Source organism: Ochlerotatus camptorhynchus, unplaced genomic scaffold, assembly GCF_037179485.1.
Source record: "Ochlerotatus camptorhynchus isolate MF236.1 unplaced genomic scaffold, CSIRO-AGI_Acam_v1.1 ptg000102l, whole genome shotgun sequence".
NCBI lineage: Eukaryota > Metazoa > Arthropoda > Insecta > Diptera > Culicidae > Ochlerotatus > Ochlerotatus camptorhynchus.
Genome location: NW_027040592.1, coordinates 2,829,660 through 2,851,388, shown reverse-complemented (window position 1 = coordinate 2,851,388; position 21,729 = coordinate 2,829,660). Strand labels below are relative to the sequence as shown.

General features: G+C 42.4%; 2 protein-coding genes across 2 annotated transcripts in view; both read right to left on the bottom strand.

Annotated features, from left to right (window-relative positions):
* The window catches only part of LOC135699133 (heat shock protein beta-1), a 560,186-nt gene that overhangs the window by 370,305 nt on the left and 168,152 nt on the right, over nt 1–21,729 (bottom strand). The window lies entirely within an intron of this gene.
* On the bottom strand, nt 3,472–16,772 carry mRpL38 (mitochondrial ribosomal protein L38). The gene is made up of 5 exons (XM_065219251.1): nt 16,571–16,772; nt 16,356–16,511; nt 15,934–16,300; nt 15,571–15,869; nt 3,472–3,813 (listed from the first exon to the last, which is right to left on the bottom strand). The coding sequence occupies exons 1-5, from the start codon at nt 16,710–16,712 to the stop codon at nt 3,527–3,529; spliced, it is 1,251 nt and encodes a 416-aa protein (XP_065075323.1). The 5' UTR covers nt 16,713–16,772; the 3' UTR covers nt 3,472–3,526.

Here is a 21,729-nt window from a genome sequence, read left to right as displayed (position 1 = left end):
GCAAGATTCAGCGGCACAAGGCCCGCTTAGTTGTCAAGGGATGTTTGCAGCGGCCGGGCATCGACTACGACGAGGTTTACTCACCGGTGGTCCGGTGCTCAACGATGAGGTTCCTGATGGCGTTGGCGACGATCTCGAGGTGGACCAAATGGACGCGGTCACAGCTTTTCTGCAATGAAAGCTTAACAACGAAGTAATTCACGTGCGGCAGCCAGAAGTATTTTCAAAGGACAGGACAAAGGTATGTCGACTCATGTCGGCATGAAGCGCTATGCTAGTCCGAGCTGGAACAATCAAAGGTGGATCCCTGCCTGTATTACACGATTGATGGAGGCAGAATGTTGTTCGTCACTATCTATGTGGATGACTTATTGATCTTTACAAACAACGTGAAGCTAAATAAACGGTGCTCGCGGTTCCAGATGAAGGATCTGGGCCAAGCAAAGTTCTGCCTGGGACTTGAGATCAGTGGGGATCAAGATCATGGTAAATTGTCCCCAGACCAAGAACCTGCTGTTACACCATTTGAAGCTAGTGAGCGGTTGGACAAATCGATGTCGCCACAGAATACGGAAAAAGCAGAGCAGATGAAAAATGTTCCCTACAAGGAAGTTGTCGGATGTCTGTAGTACATTGCGTCCGGATATCTGCTACGCGGTCAATGCTGTCAGCCAGTTTAGTAGCAACCCGGGACGGAAGCATTGGGAAGCGCTGAAGATGATTTTCGATACCTGAAAGGCACGGTGCGCAATTGGTTGCACCGATGCAAATTGGGAAGGAGCAGTCGACACACGGCGATCAACGTTGGGCTTTGTATTCATGCTTCAAGGTGGTGCCATTTCTTTCAACGTGAAGAAACAGCCGTCGGTAGCCTTATCATCCCAATGAGGTACAGAGAGAGGTGAAGCAGATCGTGAAATATGGTTGTATTAGTAAACCAAAAAATCAACGTAAACGCAAGTAGTGACGTCACTAATTGCTTGTATCGTACAGGGGTTTTACTCACACAACTTAACCGATTGCTTCACCTTGGTAATCCAGCTCATTGTTATCATCCTGCGAGGCAGACGCTGTCCAGGACGATCCAGTAGGCACTATGGTGGAGAAATTTGTTGAAGTAAATATTCGGTGATAATGTTATCTGAGTGACAATCAATCTGCCATTTGCATTGCTAAGAATGGTTCTTGCAATCCAAGGACCAAGCACGTGGACATACGATACCATTTTGTCCATAAAGCGATCGATAATGGGTCGCATATGGTTAACTATGTTAACACAAAAAATCAAGTCACCCATGGATTTACCAAGTCACTAATTAAAGCCGGGATCGTGAACCAGAAGCGGTTTCTAGGAATCGAGTATAGATCAGTGCACGGTCCCTAACCTCACTTTTTGCTCCCTATCATTTTGCTTCTGAGTAAAAGAGATAGCAACGAATGGGAGCCAAAACAAACCACCCAAAACTGTCAAAACTTACGGGTGAGAGAAGAGTGCGGCAAATCTTCGTGAACTGATCAATTAGGGAGGAGTTTTGGCGATAAATAAAATGTTCATTCCACTTCTAACAGTCAAATCTTTTTTTTTTTTTCGTTTGGTTTGTTTTTTCCGTCGATCTTGTTTTCCGTGCTGAGCACCAATGCTACCGACGTGCCAGGAAGGCAGCTCCCACACCTGGACCCTACCTATCGACCCATCAACTCATGAACCGGGGACCAACGGCTTTACTTCCCATCCGAAGGAAGGCGTGATCAGAGATGATATGCCTCAGAACATCCCGGCGGCGCCGACTGGGATTGAACCCAGGCCTGCTGGGGTGAGAGGTAATCACGCTTACCACTACACCACCGTCGCCGTTAACAGTCAAATCTATAAGACCCAGTTTCACTTTGCTATAGATGTTAATTAAAAGCTAAGTCCGCGACTTGGATCTTTAAAAAAAAATGTTCCTATCCCCAAGAACTTTTCCCTGGATTAAAATTGTTCAAGTCTAAGCCTTCTAAAAATTTCATTGATTCACTTTCCTACATGATTGGTGATGTCATTATAGTTTGTAATACAGTTATGAATAAGGATTGAGAAATATTTCTTTGATTTTAAAGAAAATTCCCTGAAGGTTATAAATGGAATCCCCTGAGATTCCCTGATTTTCCAGGTTTTTTTCAGATAGTCGACACCCTGAATGTAATGTACTAACAAGATAATTAAAGTTGACAAATGTACCGAAAGTCCAACAATTCTTAATGACAGAACAAGAATATCGATCATTGGTAATATGTCGCGTGAGAAATATGGATTCCGGAGGATGATTATTTGAATTTGTTACCGACGGCAATAGTTGGGTCGACCCTAAAGGCCCTTGCTGGTGTGGTCTAGGTAACGATCGATCGCAGTAGGCGCACTTGGCTGACTTAGACTGCTTTTAAACGGAAAATGGCGCCAGATGAAAACATAGGAAAGTAAGATGAGTAAACATTCATTCGTTGAAACTACCAGCAACTTGCTGATTTTGTGTTTTGCTTTGCCTCTGGGTAGGTAGGCCTATCCATATGTTATGCCTCGATCGTTTTCCGTTCGTTTCGATGCAGCTAGTTTTACATCATCCCTACAAACTAAGCCGCGCTCGAACAGGCGCAGGGACAGGTGCGTGGAGCGAAGGGAAAATTAACTCAAATTAATTATGCTAATGTACACACTAATTTCCATAGTCACACGCATAAGCCCAACGCCACGCTGCGCCGCATCGCACTGCTGCCGGCTACCAGCTCAAGGGCGAGGGCGAGGGGCTTGTTTGAAACCGTATCTGAGTGATTCAATCGCAGCAGCATTGGCATCACGCACTCGCCCGAGACCTGAGGGGGGAAATAAATCTGTTTCCTTTCGCCCGGGTGTGCCGCGGTTTCGGATGCCATTGTTATACCATAAGTACATTTTTAATTGTAATACACTTCCATTCCCGGGCAGCTCGGGTAAGTAATTTTTATGCTAATCTATTCTTTCTACTTCCAGTTGCGTATTTGCATGGTAGATAGGCAGGAGAGGGTGGGCAATAATTGGGCATTTCTTTTTCAACGAGGAGATAGGCGTTTAGTAGGCACACGCGCAATCGAATTGGCGGAATTGAATGATGAATTTTAAGCGAAATCGACTAACCTGCTGCTTGGATGAAAAAAAAAAATGTGATCGAACTTGCTCGTTTTTGTGTTTGTCTTTCGGCGACGACGCAGCACCTACTTCGACAACAATCACTTTAAAGTGAAACACAAAAACCGCCCCGATCGAGATGGGGTTTCATCGCGTTTCGCGCCAGCTGCCTTGCGAATGCCCCGCGGGCAGTGAAAGTAGTTTGCTTCTCTTTATGATCTTTCTGATTGCATAATTCCCCCAGATTATTGTTTTGTTTTCAACGCGAAGGAGGGAAGGTGGTTTATCACATAAACGATCAATCGAAATGACAAATTTGGACTGTTTTGTATTCTTTTCACTAACCCACAATGAGAAACGACTTACCTAAAAACAAATTGCTCTTCATATGTCGTTGATCCTGCCCCAACCGCGTCGATCTTTCTTGATTTCCGTTCGCAGCCAGGAAGGAACATCACGTACCGGATGGGCGTTGGGGAAACGCAAAGGCGGTTCCGGCCCCGCGAAGGGATGCGTTTTGGCCAGTTTACGGGCGAGGTACTCCTTGTTAATTTGCAGCGGGTCCCGGTACTTGTCCATGTAGAGGTTGAATGGTTTCCGCAGCGGGAACCACTCCTGATTGCGGATGTACGGTGCCGGGAAGTCGTACTCGAAGACTGGGTGTTTCATTTCTGGGGATGATAAGAGGGCGTCGATATTGGTTGAATATTTATTGTATGAAAATTTGCTAGGTTTGCTTTTCTTGGATTTCTATAATAATGTTATATCCATGAAAATTGCCAGATTTTTTAATACGCTTACAAATATGTAATTTTGGGTAAAACAACAGGTTAAGAGCAATAAACGATTTTTGAAACGTGACAATCAGTATTAACAGGGTGTCGACTCAATGAAGAACAATAAACCCCCTGATGTTCCAGTATTTTTTTAAATTCTAGAATTATTATTTTTTTTTCTTAATCAGGGCTGGTAGCCACCACTGCTGTCAAAAATAGTGATTTTAGTGATCATGTTGAAGAAATAAGTAACTAAGTAGTGACTTATAATTGTAAAAATAGTGACTAAAAAGTGACCCTGAATTGAATTAAAAGTAAATTTTATTTAAAACTCTTAGGAATTTCTGAGGAGCACAACTCCTGAGAACTTCAAAGGAAAATTCCAAGGGCATTCTGAGGATAATTTCATAAAGTTTGTGGGAGAAAACAAATTCGGAGCATAAGTCCTTTAATTTTTTTTTTGAAAATACTAAAAGAAGGATTTCAATTAAATTTGAAAATAACTCCAGGACATGTTCAAAGGAATTCGGAAAATAAATTCAGGAGAGTTTGCCAAACAAATTATGAGAAGAAACCTAAGGAATTTGTGAGTAGAAATGCCAATGAATTCTTAGGAGACTTTCAATGTGAGTAGAATTCCAAGGGAAGGAGTGAGATTCAAAAGGAAATCTGAAACGAATTCAATGAATATTCTGATAATCTTTCTAAAGGGTGTCTTATTGTGGAGAATTTCAAGGTAATTTCGAGGAAAACTAAAATAAAATTGAACTCGGAGGATAGCTTCATCGAAATTTCCATGAAATATGGAATGAACTATTCTGAGAACATCGTAAATTTTTCCTGAAGTTAATGAATCTACCTTGAAGTTCGTTTGTAGTTTGAAACACTAGCCTGATGCTCACAATACTACTCAGCAATTCTTAAACTTCCCTGAACTTTATAGGACCTCCTAAAGTTTCCTTAATTTTTCCAACGATCATGAGGTTCGCTGAAGTTCTATAAACTTCTTTAAACTTTATGTGACTTCTCTAATATTAACGGAGCTGCTCTGAGGTTCTCTGTTCTTTTCTGAAAGTCCCAAAACTGCTCTAACGTTTTTGCAGTTCTCATGAAGCTTGTTGTACTGCGCTGAATTTAATTTAACAGTCCTAAAAATGTTTAAGCTTTAGTGAACTTCTGAACTTATGTGAAGACCTCAATTAACTTTTTAACGACTCTGAAGCTATCTGAAAATATGGGAACTGCTTTAGATATCCCACTAATTTTATGAAACTAATGGAACTTAAGTCTCCCTGAAATTTCTCCAATTTTTGGAGCTTACTAAACTTCTTTCAAATGCTCCCGCCTTTTGCGAATGTTCATAAAAATTCCTGAAGTTCGCGGATCTCCCCTTGAGCTCCATAGATTTGTATGAAGTTCTCGATTTCCTAAACTTCTGGAACTTTTGTGCTTCCACAGTTTTCATGGAATTAGAACAAAATAATTAATAGTTTTATGATTTTCACTGAAGTTTTCATGATTTTTCTGAAGTTCATGAGACTTCCATTAATTTTTTTTTATTATAGTCACTTTAACGCTCTTGGGTCATTCGTGACTTGTCCGGGGGTGAGATTTGAACTCGTGACTTTGGCGTGAGATGTATGGATGCTAACCACTACGCCGGGGTCGCCCCCTCTTCCATTAAATTATCGACACTTATTTAAAAATTCTTCAATAGTCTAGACTTTCCTGGTGTTATTAAAACTACCTAAACGATTATTGAATTTCTTTAAAGTTCTCTAGACAGCCCTGAATTGATCAGTATATTTTAAGAACCCGCAACTTTACTGAAATTAATTGATTTTCCTTAAGTATTCTAACTATTAAAAACGCTCACATATTTTCCTTGCACTTATCTTAACTTGTTTAAAAATTATTAAGTTTTAAAATTTTCTGATATATATATATATATATATATATATATATATATATATATATATATATATATATATATATATAATTCCTTGTAAGTCTCTGCAAATTTGCCTAAGTTAATGGGACTATTCTGAAGCTATCTGATCGTCCTCGAAGTACTCGGAACTTCGCTGAATATCATGAAACTATCAAAATTCTAAGCTTTCTGGAATTTCTTGAAGTTAGTTATCGCTGCTTGCTAAAAGTTCTCGCATTTTTTTAAATTAATGGAACTTCGTTGATGTTCTCTAATCAACTTAGCTAAATTTTCGCATTTTTTTTAAAGTTCTTGAAATCTCCATGATATAACACCCTTAAAATACTCTCACGTTTTCCGGATGTTCATATAATTTTTATCACGTTCCAGAAGTTCTATCGGAGCTTTGCTGAAGTTTCCGGAACATGTTTAAGGTTTCTACAATTTTCTTGAAATTATTTGAACTGCCCTTTGATTCTCTGATCTGTCTTGATGTTCTCGAAGCTTCCCTAAAGCTCTCAATTCTATTGAAGATAAATTTCCCAGAAATTCTTTGGACTACTGTGAAGTTCCTGAAATATTTCTGAAGTTTTCATTAATTCTTTGATGGTCTCTGTACTTCCCTGAAATTCTCGGAACATCTTAAGGGTTCTCAATTTTTCTAAATTTTCGATTATAGATATTTAAACTTCTCCAAAAAGTCTGAACTAAAGTCATGGGAAATTTCCCAAGATTTCTAGATCTAGCTTTTCTGAGGTGCTTATATTTCTCAAGTTTGTGTAACACCTGTGATGTGCTCTAACATTCTTGGAACTTCATTAAAATTCCTGAAAATATTCGGATGTTAAAAGAACCGATTTGAGGACCTTCCAGTAAGTTCCCCATAATTTCAGTGTGTTAACTTCGCTTATGTTACCGTTGTTTGTTTATGGAGCTTCACTGAAATTCTCAGTATTTCCTTTCATTCCTCAGAACTTCTTCAAAGTTTCTAACTTTCTACAATTGTTCTGAAGTTAATGGGACTGCCATGAAGATCTCTAATCTTTCATAAAGTTAATTACAAACTTGAAATAAATCATTTGATGTTTTCCTTAATTCAGGCACTTTGAAAATTTTCAATATCTTGAACTCTTGGACTTACTTTAATTAAGTAGGTTTTTTTTAACTTTGTTAAAGTGAGAAATGAAGCTAGTGATAAACTTCAACATTAAATGGATTTGATTATAAAGTTGTTTCTTTAAAACTGTTTGTCATGCCTTAAAAACGTTTGGGTTAGTTACTGTTGTTTACCGCACTTCAGTTGTTATTTGAAGGAAGGCATCCAGTCGGTAGAACTGTTTCAAACACACAGTTAGTACTTGAGCGGGTCGGTTTTCATCTCTTTTTGCCAGTGGTGGCGGGGGGGGACACCCTTCCCTCTCCAAAGGGGGAGTTTGGTAAAGAGAGATGAAAAAACCGATTTGTACCTTCCTTAAAAGTGGTTCTAGCTCGCTATTCTAATATCTATATGCAATCTTCACACTACCGTACTCTAACGGAACTATCAACTCTATGCTTTCATCTACTCCATCTATCGTATAAAAATTACCACTACAGTCTGTTATTTGAAATTAGCATCTTCAACTGTAAATCGTTGACTTCACGTAGAAGTAATACTAAAACATATAGTCAAAGTACTTAAAAAATGACTGGCTTGAAAAAAGTGACCAAGTCACTAAAAAGTGACTCACTACCAGCTCTGCTTAATTCATTTTCCGAAACAAGATCGGTTTTCCGTACTTTTCCGTCAATGCTACTACGAGCTGACTGTGCAGGAACAGACTGTTCTCTAGAATGTTCTAGAGGTGAAGATTCTTCAGGAGACATAGATGGATCCGGTGTTGACGTTTCCGGAACCGACGAGTAACTCGGTCCAGCGGAATCTTCAGTGATAGCTTTGTTTTGTCAGGTCCTCGATTATTATACGATCTCATACCACGCCCGGGGCCCAGCGCCACTTGTTGTTGTTGTAGACCTTCGCTTACACAAGATCGTGTGCAACTAAGCATCGCTTATTCTGGTCTTCTTCTTCTTCTTGCTTGGTTTGAACGGTTGATGAAACAGGCGGTGGACGAAGCTGATGAAGACTTTCCATAGACGACATGCCAGTTTGGCGTTGTGCGGTAGACCAACAGCAACACGTCCAATGCTTCTTGTAGCGTATTCTTCGCCTCTTGAATTTCCCTCACCGTTCTCTTGAAAGTATCCACGAACCTCTCCGCTTGTCCGTTGGATTGTGGATTGCGAAATGTCAGCACAGAAATTCTGGAATTCCGCGCTAGTGAACTGGGTGCCAGTTGACTGGCATTCCAAGGCGTGCGAAAATGCTTCTCAGGATGCTGATCGTTGCTGCTGATGTAATGCGTCGCGTTTGGACAAACTCCGGCGATTTGGAGTACGCATCGGCGGCTAGCAGAAAGTAATCTTCGTCGATCGCTTCCATAGACCCGTTGGTTTTGGCCACGGAACTGGCGGTGAGTGCGGCGGTGACTTCGCCACAGATGCACAATGCTTGCAGGACTTGACGTATGCAACGATCTCATCGTCTAGGGAAGGTCAGTACACTAAACTCCTAGCGATGGCCTTCATCCGCTGAATGCCCGGATGTCCCTGGTGAAACTGTCTCAGCGATCACAAAACGTTCTCCGAACAAGATGCACCCGTCTACTGTACTCAGTGACTTCTGACAACCATGGTACCGCAAAAGCTCTGCAATCGTAGATTTTTCCGACCAACCATCTTGGAGGTAGCGGTAAACCTTTCGAAGCATTGGGTCGGATTGAGTGTCTCTTGCAACGACCCTGAAACTGAGCGGGAGAACGTTAATAACTTCATTCGCTACTGACCTTATATCCTCTTCTAGGATTACGCTGGCAATGACATAATCTTCCTGGGGCTTAGCGTGATTGTCTATCAACCTTGAAAGCACATCAGCATGACCGAATTTGTGTGTGGAAACATGCTCGATGACGAAGTCGTATAGCAGTAGCGTTGCAGCCGGTTCGCTGTTTATACACGGGATTACACTCCTTGATCCGACAATTTTCAGAAGGGGCGCGGATCTGACGGATCTATTTTAAGAAATTTAGTCACAGCAAAAATGATTGCCAACCCTTCACGATCCGGCTGGCTATAACCCTGTTCCGTTTTCGTTAGCGCCCTGGCCACATGCTGCACAACTTTTATTGAACCATCAGGGCGCCTACTCCAACCGACGATGCATCCGCAGACACGATGATCTCGTGTCTCGGATCGCAACAGAAGATTCGAGCTCAAAATCTGCTTACAGCGCTCGCACGATTGCTGGCGCTCTGGTGTCCAACGATATTTTGCACCTACTTTTAGCAACTCGTCGAGCGGGAACCTCAGCGATCGCATGTATGGAACGAACTTACCACTGACAAGCTTCACAATGGTTTCGATCTTCGCATGATCCGGTCTGAGCCCGTGGCGGTCCAGTAAATGTCCCAAATACCGGATCTGCTCTTGCCCAAACACACACTTCTCCACTCGCACAGTGAATCCAAATTCCTTCATTTTCTAGAACACGGCATCCAATTTCTTCTTGTGATCCGCCTCACCAACTCCGCAGACATCGATGATCTGTTGAAATGCTCCTGGTGCTGCTTTCACACCCGGCGGGAGACAAGCCACGATGCGTGTTGATGGTTAGCAGTTGGTGTGACCGTTCGTCAATCTCCACCTGCAGAAAAGCGTCGGTCATATCGATCTAGCTAAACACAGTGCAATTAGCCAAACTGGTAAAAATGTCTTGCAGCAGGAAAGCGGGTACTGATTGGGTTGCACCGCATCGTTCAGACCCGTCGAATAATCACCACAGATACGTATCGATCCGTTCGCTTTCCGGACCACGACGACCGGAGCCGGCCACTCCGAGTAGTCCACAGGTGAGATGATTTGGTCTTGTTTCAGCCGATCCAGTTCGTCGTCCACAGAACGGTACATAGAGTATGCCTTCAGCTCCAATTTCACTTTCGCCTTCGTGCAGATACCCAACTGCTCCGAAAACACTTCCGGGAACTTCGTTTTCAGCGCGTTCACACACGCCGAACCACTGCCGACCTTGTTGCAGATCGCGTCGAAGGGTACCGACCACAGCTCAAACGTTTCGACCCCAGCCGGTTAAGATGCTCGTTCGTGGCTCGCACTAGTCTACGCATTTGCGTTCCACAAATAACTACATTGCACGAAAACTCATCTTTCGATTCCAGAGGCTAACCAACAGCGGTCTTCGCAGTCACAGATGACGGATTCATTTGAGGGCTTCCAATCTTCCACCACGTTCCAGTTAATATCATGGTGCCGTCAAGACCGGTGTCCAGCTGCATTCGTACCACACTTCCATTCGTTTCAACTGGTATGCACTTTCGATGACCACGAACACTGCATGCATTCACTGTCACCACCTTCGTAGAAACATTTGCCTTACGCCCACAAAATCTTCCAAAAATCCCCTTCTCGGCGCTCCGGCCGGTATTGCCGAGCATTCCCTCGCATAGTGCATCGCTCCACATAACCAGCACGCTACTTCCGGACTGCTCCTGTTACTCCCGAACCTTTGCTTTCCGCTATTGGAACCCGACTTGAACTTCAACGAATTTCTTCTTAATTGCTGCTTTCTCATCCTCATGGCGTTGCTGGGTTCTCAATTATTTCCGTTTCGTGCCGTAAGTTGATGAGCCTCTGGCACCCCTGGAAAAGTTGCTCCAAAGTAACATCACTCCGCTCTTCGATGCGTCTCAGCAATCGGGTCCTCACTTCAGCCCACAGACGAAAACTAAACACCTGAACCACCGATGGAAACTAACGATTTAAAATTGGCTCACTACTTGACTAGCCTATTGGTCCCAAGCATATCGATTAACGTATCCCATTCTAGTCGAAATTCTAGCACTACACTATGTTTGTTTTGATTCGCTATGAAACTTTGACAGATAAAACGAGGGGCTCGTGAATTTTCCTATGTTTCGAGGGGTGCATCGATTAGCTTGGGACCGAAGAGAGTACCAGAGCTGAGCCAAAAAGTTGAGCACGTTTATTCGGGACCTTCTGGTCTTAGATTTACCTCTGTGTCTGAACTGCTCTTCGGTTAGTTTCGTCAGCTCAAATTCAACGCACAACTTGTTGGTGCGACAAGCGTACATGACGAAATCATCAGTGGGCTGCTTCGCTATTTATTAACAGCGGTATCTCCGACTAATGACGGTTTCTGAAGCACCGAATAGCGAACTGCGCTTCGTCCCTCATAATATAATCCTTCAATGATTTTGGCAGTATGAAGCTCACATATCGCTCATGTTCGGACATTTCCAGCTTTCTCATTAACAAACGTACCTTTGCTCGATCGGCGAGATGGCTAGCATCCTTCTCAAAACGGTCCTCGTATCGCTTGTACCACGCCGAAAACGTTACACTGTTTTCCGGATCATACCTGTTTGCAATCGAGTCCAGTATCGCTTCCGGATTCGGTGGTACTTGCACCTGGATCGAGGACATGATGCTTCGAATCAACTGCTCTTGCTGCTTCATGAACGCTTGCTGCTGTTGGTTTATAACCTTCTTCTTTTTCTTCTTCGTATCTCAAGCTTATTGCATATCACATATTAGCTTATTGTGTACTCTCAACTTAGTGTTCTAGATGCACTTCCACAGTTATTAATTGAGATCTTTCGATGCCTGTACCATTTTTGCATTGGTATAATTGTGTGGCAAGTCCAATCATACTTCTATCAACAATCAATACGAAACTAACGATTTTAAATTGGCTCACCACTTTAGTAGCCTATTGGTCCCAAGCAAACGATTAACGTGCCCTATTCTAGTTGAAATTCTATTACTACACTATGTTTGTTTTGATTCGCTATGAAAGTTTGACATATAACATCAGGGGTGTGTGGATTCATGCAGAACATGCAGGGGTGAGTGAAATAGCTTGGGACTGCTTGGGACCGTTGTTCTGGTACTGAGTGAGCCAAAAATAATAATGATTTTCTTCGGGACCCAGTGGTCTTAGAGTTACCTCTATGATAGTTCCAGAGCTGAGCCAAAAAGTTGAGCACGTTTCTTCGGGACCTTCTGGTCTTAGAGTTACCTCTATGCTACAAGGCACCATAACCTTTTTGCAGTAACAGCGCATTCCGGCGGTCAAGGAGGTTACTTTTCACACTACCTAGTATTCTATAACACCAGGCCGGTGGACGCATAACTGTCCCATGTTACATTTCGTCATTTTTGAGATTTTGATGCTAATCGTCATATTTTGATGCATATTTTTCGAATATCACATAAAAACATACTGTTTATTCTACAAAAGCTCGAAAAAATGTGAAGTCATTTTGTCCCATTGAGAAAATGGACGCATATTTGTCCCATTGAGAAAATAGACGCATATTTGTCCCACTACACCAATTCCAACTAAATATAAAAAAATGTTTAACAAATTTAAAGCTTGTTAGCCAAATAATATATTGTAAGCACATTACAAGTCCCAAACGATTACCTGAAAGGTAAAAATATCCTACAGTCAACTTTCCCTAGCCCGATGTTGAAGGGATCATAAAATCAGAATTGTCATCTCCTCTTCTATGGCGAACATAATTCGCTTTCTGCTAAGTGCTTATTTGTACATCTTCGTGACATAAAATCTCGTATTGAAAAGCTATGGATGGAACAAAGTGATGCGATTTATTTGAAGTATAAAAAATTCATACAACGGTTAATCTTACATTACTATTCAGATGTTTGTTGCTTTGTCGGAAGGTCAATAAAAAAAGGTTTTTCTTCTTCGGTAATAACAGGTACAACAACCGCCAACAGGGAAGCCTTCCTATCCGCTTCAATTCCTCGAGGAGACTTTTGCCAGCGTACATTAGCTTCAAGAGAGAACGTATCCTTTTCGATCAACCGGAGTTGCTTCTTGGAAAACAGTTTGCAGTATACGAGGTCCTCGCTGTTGATGTTGCTTGCGTATCCAAGTTCATAACGTCCCTTTTGAAATACCACTTTTCGCATGGTGTCCACGTATGGGCGGGGCTTGCACAAGTTCAACGTGTACTGTGAGACAGTTAGCTCAGCTTGGAAGAAGTCAGCCACTTCCATGTCAAGTACGTCAACATTTTTCTTGGCACAACCAACCACAGATTTGAAGTGTTCAAAGGTTACGACTCGTTCGTGACGCATTTTGTTTTCGACCGCTCCGTGAAATGAATCGGCGGCCATAAAGGTGTGGCCAGATTCGAAAAATTTAAACAGTATTTGGTCAACCTGAATATCATTACTGTTTATCAAGAGGATGATGTGTTGGAACAAATTCCAATTCTTGTTCTGTGATGAACAATTGTCCAACCAAAACGTAATCTTCTGAAGGTGTGCGTACTTCTTAATTACTTTGTAAAAGCAACTGAGCATGTCGTTGGCTGTGCGGCCACTGATCGACTCGGGCCAAATACACGCAGACACCGGAAATGATCGTGCATATGCGCCGACTGGGGCAAAGGTCTCGTTAAAGACCAAAAGCCTTGATGAAAAGATAACACTCTTGAATCCATCCAGTCGAGGAAGTTGAATGACCTAGAAAACATATGCATATCTTACAAATAATGTCACATACCATAATGTATTTCCAATCACTTACTTTTTGTAGATCTACTGAAAATACCACCTCGTTTGGTGATGTTGAGTCGCCATCTGCACGATATGCCATTCGCGATTCGGAAGCACGCTTGATATGAAGTTCGTGCTCCGAGCAGCAGGTACAATCCTTTGCTTCCGAATGCTCAGCGACTTTCTTATGCAGTTCTGCAGCAACACACGTCTCGCATTGCTCATGCCCAAGCCGTACAAATGATATATTGCATTGTCTTACAACCTTGCAATACAGCGAATAACTTACTTTGACATCCTGCGTGGCTTCATAGTTCTTGTGCAGATACTTCTCAGTCAAATCGGAAGGCAAATACAGGCGGTTCGGAGTATGCGCTCTCCGATAATGGGAGATTGATGGACCATAGCCAAAAACGTGTTCCTTGATGGCCTCGCGTGCATGCTTATTTCTACTATATTTCCCACGTCGGTATTCTCGAGGTCCATCTTGAGCTCCTCGAACGCATCTGTAAATTATATTGCTATTTTTTGCATATAATAAAGCCTGCATACAGCATTAAGAATGTTTTCTAATACATACCCACAATGTTCGCCAAATCCAAGAGTGTTCAAGAAAAACTTCCTACACACTTTTACGGGGTCACCACTTGAGCTGGGTACAGTGTATTTGTACGCAAGTTGTTTGGCCAAATCCTTCGCATTACGTTTTCGGCGCCGTCCGACAGGTGTTAGATGAGCATACTGCCTGATTAGATTTCCTTGGCCGACGTTATCCAGATCCCAAAAAGACTTATGGAACTGTAGCCTGTCATCTCTCGTGAACTTAGTGTTGCAATTTTTGAGGCAACCACAAGTTTCCAGAATTATCGCATGCGATTTGCGTCGTTTTTTAGCCGAATCTTCCTTTTTCCGTTCTTTTTTAGTTTTTTTCCTGTAACTTCTCTCTGGCTGTTGCTCGGAAAAACTGCAAGAGCTGTCCGAATCACAGGATCGACTAGCGGTGTTGCAATCCGGCCGCTCCAAGTTTGTTGTTGTTTCTCTTTCGGATCTGCTTTTTTCGGCGCTTGTTCCGGCTTCAAAATTTTCATCGCAGCAACCAGTTTGGCTGGAAACTGATTGATTGACCTCAGTGTTTACCGACTGTGATGCTTGCGGAAATCGTTCACCCGTGCGGTCTTCCAGGTCAAACCCATGGAATTCTTCTTCACTCTCACTGGAACCACCGTACTGTTTCAAATATTCCAAGCCAGACATTTCCAGTTCCGGTTCTTCTGATAGCTTCTGATGACACTAAAAATCAGCACTATAAAAAAGAAAACACACCCGACTCGCACGAAGTGTCAAACGTAACAACAACAGCAACCGAGAAATTGTTCACAGTGGGACAAATATGCGTACATTTTTCGACTCATCAGGAAAATTCGCGGCATAAGTGTCCCAGAAGATTTTTTATCGAAAAAAAATAGTTTTTTTGGTAAAATTTTGTTGAGTTGTGTATGGAACAGTTAAATTTCGACAGTTTTAAGAAATAGAACAGAAATTTACAGCGAAATTTCACGACAACGGCAAAAAGTGTTTTCAAACTTTAATCGCAGTTTTCTCAGTTTTGTGTTTTGTAACATGGGACAGTTATGCGTCCACCGGCAGCGGAGGATTCTTGCAAAAACGATACAGAATTAAATTTTTCCACTATGGATCAAATTTTGGAGCATCTCAGTCCGCTTCCTTAGAAATTTTTCAGACATCATTACTCTGGGAAAAACGATCCCCCCCCCCCAAATACTTTTCTTTCCTGTGTTGGAGACAATACCACCGCCACCATTACTTCACACTAAGATTATTTCACCGAAATCTGTGAAATTTTACCGAAATCTCAACAGCTGAACGTTCGGTAAACAGTTCGGTGATTTTTCACAGATTTTCTGTAATTTTTCACCGAATATAAGTGAAAAATTACAGGAAATCTGTGAAAAATCACCAAACTGTTTACCGAACATTCAGCTGTTGAGATTTCGGTAAAATAATCTAAGTGTGTTTGATCTATAGTAAAAAAAACTTACTCAGCACATTGTGATAGTAGTCGATCAAACTGTTGTCCCAATCCGACTGAAAGAACGCCAGCCCTGCCGGTGTGATGTCATCCTGATACTTCCGGTACAGATCCAACGTTTTGAATGTCCTCGCTGCCAAGTCCACACTCTTGCCCTGTTCGACTTTGTATTCACTCAAATCCAGCTTCTTCTCCTGCTTGTACAACACAAAAATGTGCCTATGGAATCCGGTTCCCTTGGGAGGAATCGGCTGCAAGTACGGAACGATCCTTTCGCCCTTCTCCACCTCTCCATTAGGAATGTTGGCTCTGAAATTGAACTCCAACGTTAGGACATTCTTCGCCATTCTGAATAACCGTAGCCGTAACTTACACAAACCAATGGCAGTACTCTTTATCCTTCTCGCTGAAATGCCCATCCGGATTGGTCAGCACCAGTGTCCACCAGGTGTTATCACCCTTTGCCGCCCCAGTTGTCCCCTTATAATCGAAACTAGCGTCGAACTGGACCGTCGGTTCCGCACTGGCCTCACTCGGCTTTAGCACGTTTCCGTAGTATACTGGACTGGCCACTTCCCCGCTGCCGTTGCTGAATGTGATTCGCAAGTCAACCCGCGGTACAAAGTAAGCCGATCCGAACAGATGCTCGAACACTCCGTAGTGCTCGGCCAATCGTTTAATGTGGAATGGACCGCTCGTTTTGAGCCAGTCTCTTTTCACCAGTTCCGGTTCGATTGTCACTAAAATTTTCCATCGTTTATTATTTGATCTATTAAAAACGTAGGTAAAACTCACGCGTTCTCGCCCGGGATGCCTTCTCCAGTTCCAGGTTGGCCCGTTGCGCCTTCAGGTGTAACAAGCGTTCCTTCAACTGCTCGGACCGAGCCGGTTTTAGGTGCGGGAAACCGATATTGACTTTCTGCGTCAATTCTGGATCTACGGCTCGTTCGTCTAACAAAACAGAGTGATTACGAAACCGTAAACAACAGCAGCAGCAGCATGCTACTTACCGGCAAGACGTTGTTCCAGCGTACGGGCCACTCCCGGAGGGAGGCCACGTAACCGATGACCATGCCGAACGAAGCACTGAAGGGTCAAGGATTTGGAAAGGAGTTTTTCACCGGACAAGGATTGGATAATCCGCGAGGCCATGATCTGATGTGAGGAAATTTTCACGGCGCGTGCATGTGAATGTTTTGATTGCGGCACTTACTTTTTGACAGGTTCTTCGCGAACAGATTCACGCTATAGTAAATTTCATCCGCAGAAGCAATTTTCAGAATGAAGTATTGATCAGTTCACGAAGATTTGCCGCACTCTTCTCTCACCCGTAAGTTTTGACAGTTTTGGGTGGTTTGTTTTGGCTCCCATTCGTTGCTATCTCTTTTACTCAGAAGCAAAATGATAGGGAGCAAAAAGTGAGGTTAGGGACCGTGCACTGATCTATTGCCAAAGTCATCGTTGAGTGATTTTTCAGAACAAAGTTTGTTAAGATATGCACTATGAGCGCATTGCGACAATTCGGATCAATTTTAGGACTCGGTTGATGGAATAATTTTTTCCTCTTTTTTCATACTTATTGCATACATAAATAATTGTTTTATGTGAACTCATATGTACTATTTGTTTTGTATGTTTTTATACTAATGACAGACACTTCATATTTGTTTTATACTTAGGACAAGGCATGGAAAATCATTTGCATTCATTTACATTCATTTGCCCCTAACTTTTTTCATCAACAGAATTCGGCAAAATGATGCATTGAGCTTTTGTAGGTTTTGTTATTAGCTACAAATTTTGTCAACATTTCAAATCCGTATCTCTTATGCATGACGAACCAGAGCAAACAGAAGCCACTACTGTTTTTCAGTGAATGTATTTTACATTCACTGAAAAACAGTAACAAGTTCTGCCCGCTCTAAATCGTGATGCATAAGAGATACAGATTTGAGTTATGAACAAAAGTTGAAGCTAATTACAAAACCTACTAAAGCTCTGTACATCATTTTGCGGAATGCTATTGATGAAAAAAGTTAGAGGCAAATGAATGTAAGTAAATGTACGCATGAAATGAATGTAAATGATTTTCTATGCCTGCTTAGGACCTCTTAGAACCCGTTCAAATATTGCGTAACGCAAAATTACGGTTTTTATGTAAAACCGTCTAAAAATCTTCTCTTCCATAGACAGTTTCTTATGGGAATTTTCGGTGGAGTGAAAGGATAGTTTCCAGCACAGCCTGACGTTTGCTTATGGATTTTCTCAAACCAGTAAAGAGCTATAGGCCCCGTAACGTGGGTAGATCATCTTTTCGTGGTACGTTACGGGATGTAAGATCTACCACCGATTCCTAGTCCTTGCTACTTCAAACTAGGGGAACAGGATTTTTCAGTAATCCAAGGAACACATCTTAGTCCTTGTTACTTTTTATGCCTTGTTGATAGTGACAAGACTCGGCTTTGTCTACCGAGGATGATCTTGAAACAAGGAAAAAAATGAGTTAGTTGTCTTCATCTATGTGATTCCTAATCTTCTATTCGTTGTTCCCTAGTTTGAAGTGGTTAAGACTAGGGTTCTGATGCATGGTCATTATCGGTGTCATACCATAATTTTTTTGCTAAGGAATCCAATTTTGACTGACAAAGGAGCGCGCCTTTGGAGGGTGTTTCAACACTCCGAAGGGTCTTTCAATTAAAGTCGGATCCTTGCGATAGATGCAAGAGTGGCAACTGTAAAAAAATCGAATAATACTTCATCATTTCTCAATATTGATGGAGTAATACGACATGCACTAAACTAAGGACACGGGATATACTACAATAGATCAATTTACTGGTCGCAGTAGTGTTATTTATAGGAAAGTTTGAACATACTGAGAGGTAAGCACATATCATCGGTAAGAGACGGGTGTGTGAGAAAATTTGCGAAAAAATCTAAGGGCACCGGTGGGATTCGAACCCACAATTCCCATTCAGTACACGGGTGCATTGCCAATTATACAACGGTGGACCTATGATCTACGGATGTATTTGGCTAATGACATTTGAGTTTCGAATCCGTTCCCCACCCTAGTCTTTTTGCGCAAGCGTTCTCTGATACACAACAATCGTCTATTATCGACGATATGTGCTTGTACCGCAACCACTCAGTATCAGTCGATGTGAACAAACACAGCTCATTTTTGTTGTTCATCTTACATGCTGAAATATGTCCAGTACAGTATGACTCTAACATTTTGAGCTGCCGGCCTCACCTCCGACCACCGGGCCGTAGTTGATGAATATCAATTACTTTTACTTTTTGATTTACGGTTTAGCGACTTTGCAGTCATAGGTCCACCGTTGTATAATTGGCAATGCACCCGTGTACTGAATGGGAATTGTGGGTTCGAATCCCACCGGTGCCCTTAGATTTTTTTCGCAAATTTTCTCACACACTCGTCTCTTACCGATGATATGTGCTTACCTCTCAGTATGTTCAAACTTTCCTATAAACAATTAAATTGACTGCAAAGTCGCTAAACCGTAAATCAAGCAGTAGTGTTAGGCCCCAAACAGAAAAAAAAGAGCTACAGAGTCGCCGCCAACGCCAATAGCCTATAATCGCTATATTCATAGTCTGGCGGATAGAATCTCGGGAACCAATTGAGCTGTCAAATAGCGGAACCAATCGAAAAATCACAACCAACAACAGAAAAGAGCACATCAGCTATTGCGATCAAAACTTCAGAAACCCTTTTCTCGTGACTCAAGCGGCTCGCCTACGCAAACTAACACCATCTTTGGGTTGGGGAAAGTTTCCCCTATCCGATGATGCTGGTAATTTGCGTTCGATTGGCGAGGAAAGAACCATCAACGTTTTGTTTATTAAAGTTGATAGTACCTTTACAATTGTTGGTCTAAAATATATTTAATTGGTTCCGCTTTTTGATAGATCGCAATTCTATCCACCAGACTACAATTTGTTCTCCTGCTTACAGCTGGTCATGTTTACATAACAAATCCAGCTGGAGAACTGAAAGCTGAAATGGTAAGAGTTTCAAAAGCCAGAGAAGATTTTGGCAGCTTCCACATTTCGTCGAGAAAGTCTAAAATATTCATAGAAATCACAATAACTTGAAAAAAAAAAATTAGTTTGTAACTTTGAAGAAGTTGAGACAATTTTCAAGAAGTAAACTGCCACTCATCGCATGTTTGTCCCATGGCAAAATTCTGCAAGGGGGTTCTTACCTGCTCCAGATTGTACGGGACTGTAAGTTCATGATAAATTCCCGAAAGCGAAGAAATTTCTCCATTTAGCGCCAACATACTCGCATACGCTTGATCCGTTTACTGGTCTGGGCCGCACACAATGGATTAACTCGAGCACCACTCCTGCACGTGTTCAGTTCTTCTTGAAGGGGTGACGGAAGCATCCCTACAGAAAAGCAACACAGGATGATACTTCTGCATCTATGAAGTTGATCCCATCGGCCATGGATCGGAGCGCCTTCAGACTGTGCACATTCAAATGCCGCATTCTTCGATGCCACAGAATCATATCATTGTCGTCCTTATAGAGAGCACTACTATCATAGAGGTAACTCTAAGACTAGTCCCGAAGAAACGTGCTCAACTTTTTGGCTCAGCTCTGGTACTCTCTTCGGTCCCAAGCTAATCGATTCACCCCTCGAAACATAGGAAAATCCACTAACCCCTCATTTTATCTGTCAAACTTTCATAGCGAATCAAAACAAACATTATGTAGTACTAGGATTATCACTAGAATGGGATAAGTTATAGGGACCAATAGGCTAGTCAAGAAGTGAGCTAATTTCAAATCGATAGTTTCGTATTGATTGTTGCTACTATCTCTTCCAATAGCCACAACCTCATCGGAAGCAGACCCTCACATGCATATTTGGAAAACGTGACGAACTGGTGCAAATTTGACTAATGGGGTGTGCGGATTTGCTAACTAGCACGAATTTCAGGACTACAAAATGGTGAGTTGACAACCTGAAAGCAGGCTTGCTTCCACTCACTTGCTATAAAAAAATGTTTTTCGAAATTATAAAGTCGTTAGAGGTTATTATGATAGTTTGTGCTAGTAAGTTAAAAGAAGAGGTTGCAAAGTATGTGTTTGACGCATGAAACCTGTCAATTTCGCTTTCAGAGTGTCACAATCAGCGATTTTATGATTCGTGAGCGTTCACTCAGAGTGAGCGCTCGCGAGTCGCAAAATGGCTGATTGTGACTATCTGAAAGCGAAATTGACAGGTTTCATGCATCAAACACATACTTTGCAACCTCTTCTTTTAACTTACAAGCACAAACTATCATAATAACCTCTAACGACTTTATAATTTCGAAAAACATTTTTTTATAGCAAGTGAGTGGAAGCAACCCTGCCTGAAAGGACCGGAATACCTAGCCCTGGTCCTCACAAGTTCCTACTTCACGCCTCCTCGAGTCATATGATAACAAAAGACTACCAGCTGAAACATGGACACAGCCGGGTGGCGTAGCCTGGGCAATGTTGCAAGTCCGGCAATAGCAAAATGAAGAGGTGCGACGCGAACACTGGCGCGGTAACCATAGTACGGTGATAGAGGAAATGCTTCACCAAACCTGAGCGTCTGTTCATCATGGATGTGTGGCTCAAAACGGCGTCTGTTCTCCATGTTAGGAGCGGCTGATCACCGTCCTAGTGCCAGTGTGGGACTCTAAACAGAGCTGTGCACGATGGTCCCCCGGCGAGACAGAGGGTTGGGGCAGGCCCAACAAGCCGCCCTGAAAAAAAACAAAGTTGCAAATACTGAAGAAAGAAATACGGATCTGAACAATCGGCACAGACCTACGCGACGAAATAAGGACTACGATTGGAAACTCGGAACATGGAACTGCAAATTGCTCGGCTTCCCGGGTTGCGATAGGTTAATCTATGACGAACTTCAACCACGCAACTTCGAAGTCGTAGCACTGCAGGAACTTTGTTGGACGGGACAAAAGGTATGGAAAAGCGGGCATCGAGCGGCTACTTTCTACCAGAGCTGTGGCACCACCAACGAGCTGGGAACCGGCTTTGTAGTGCTGGGTAAGATGCGCCAACGCGTGATTGGTTGGCAGCCGATCAACGCGAGGATGTGCAAGTTGCGGATTAAGGGCCGTTTCTTCAACTACAGCAT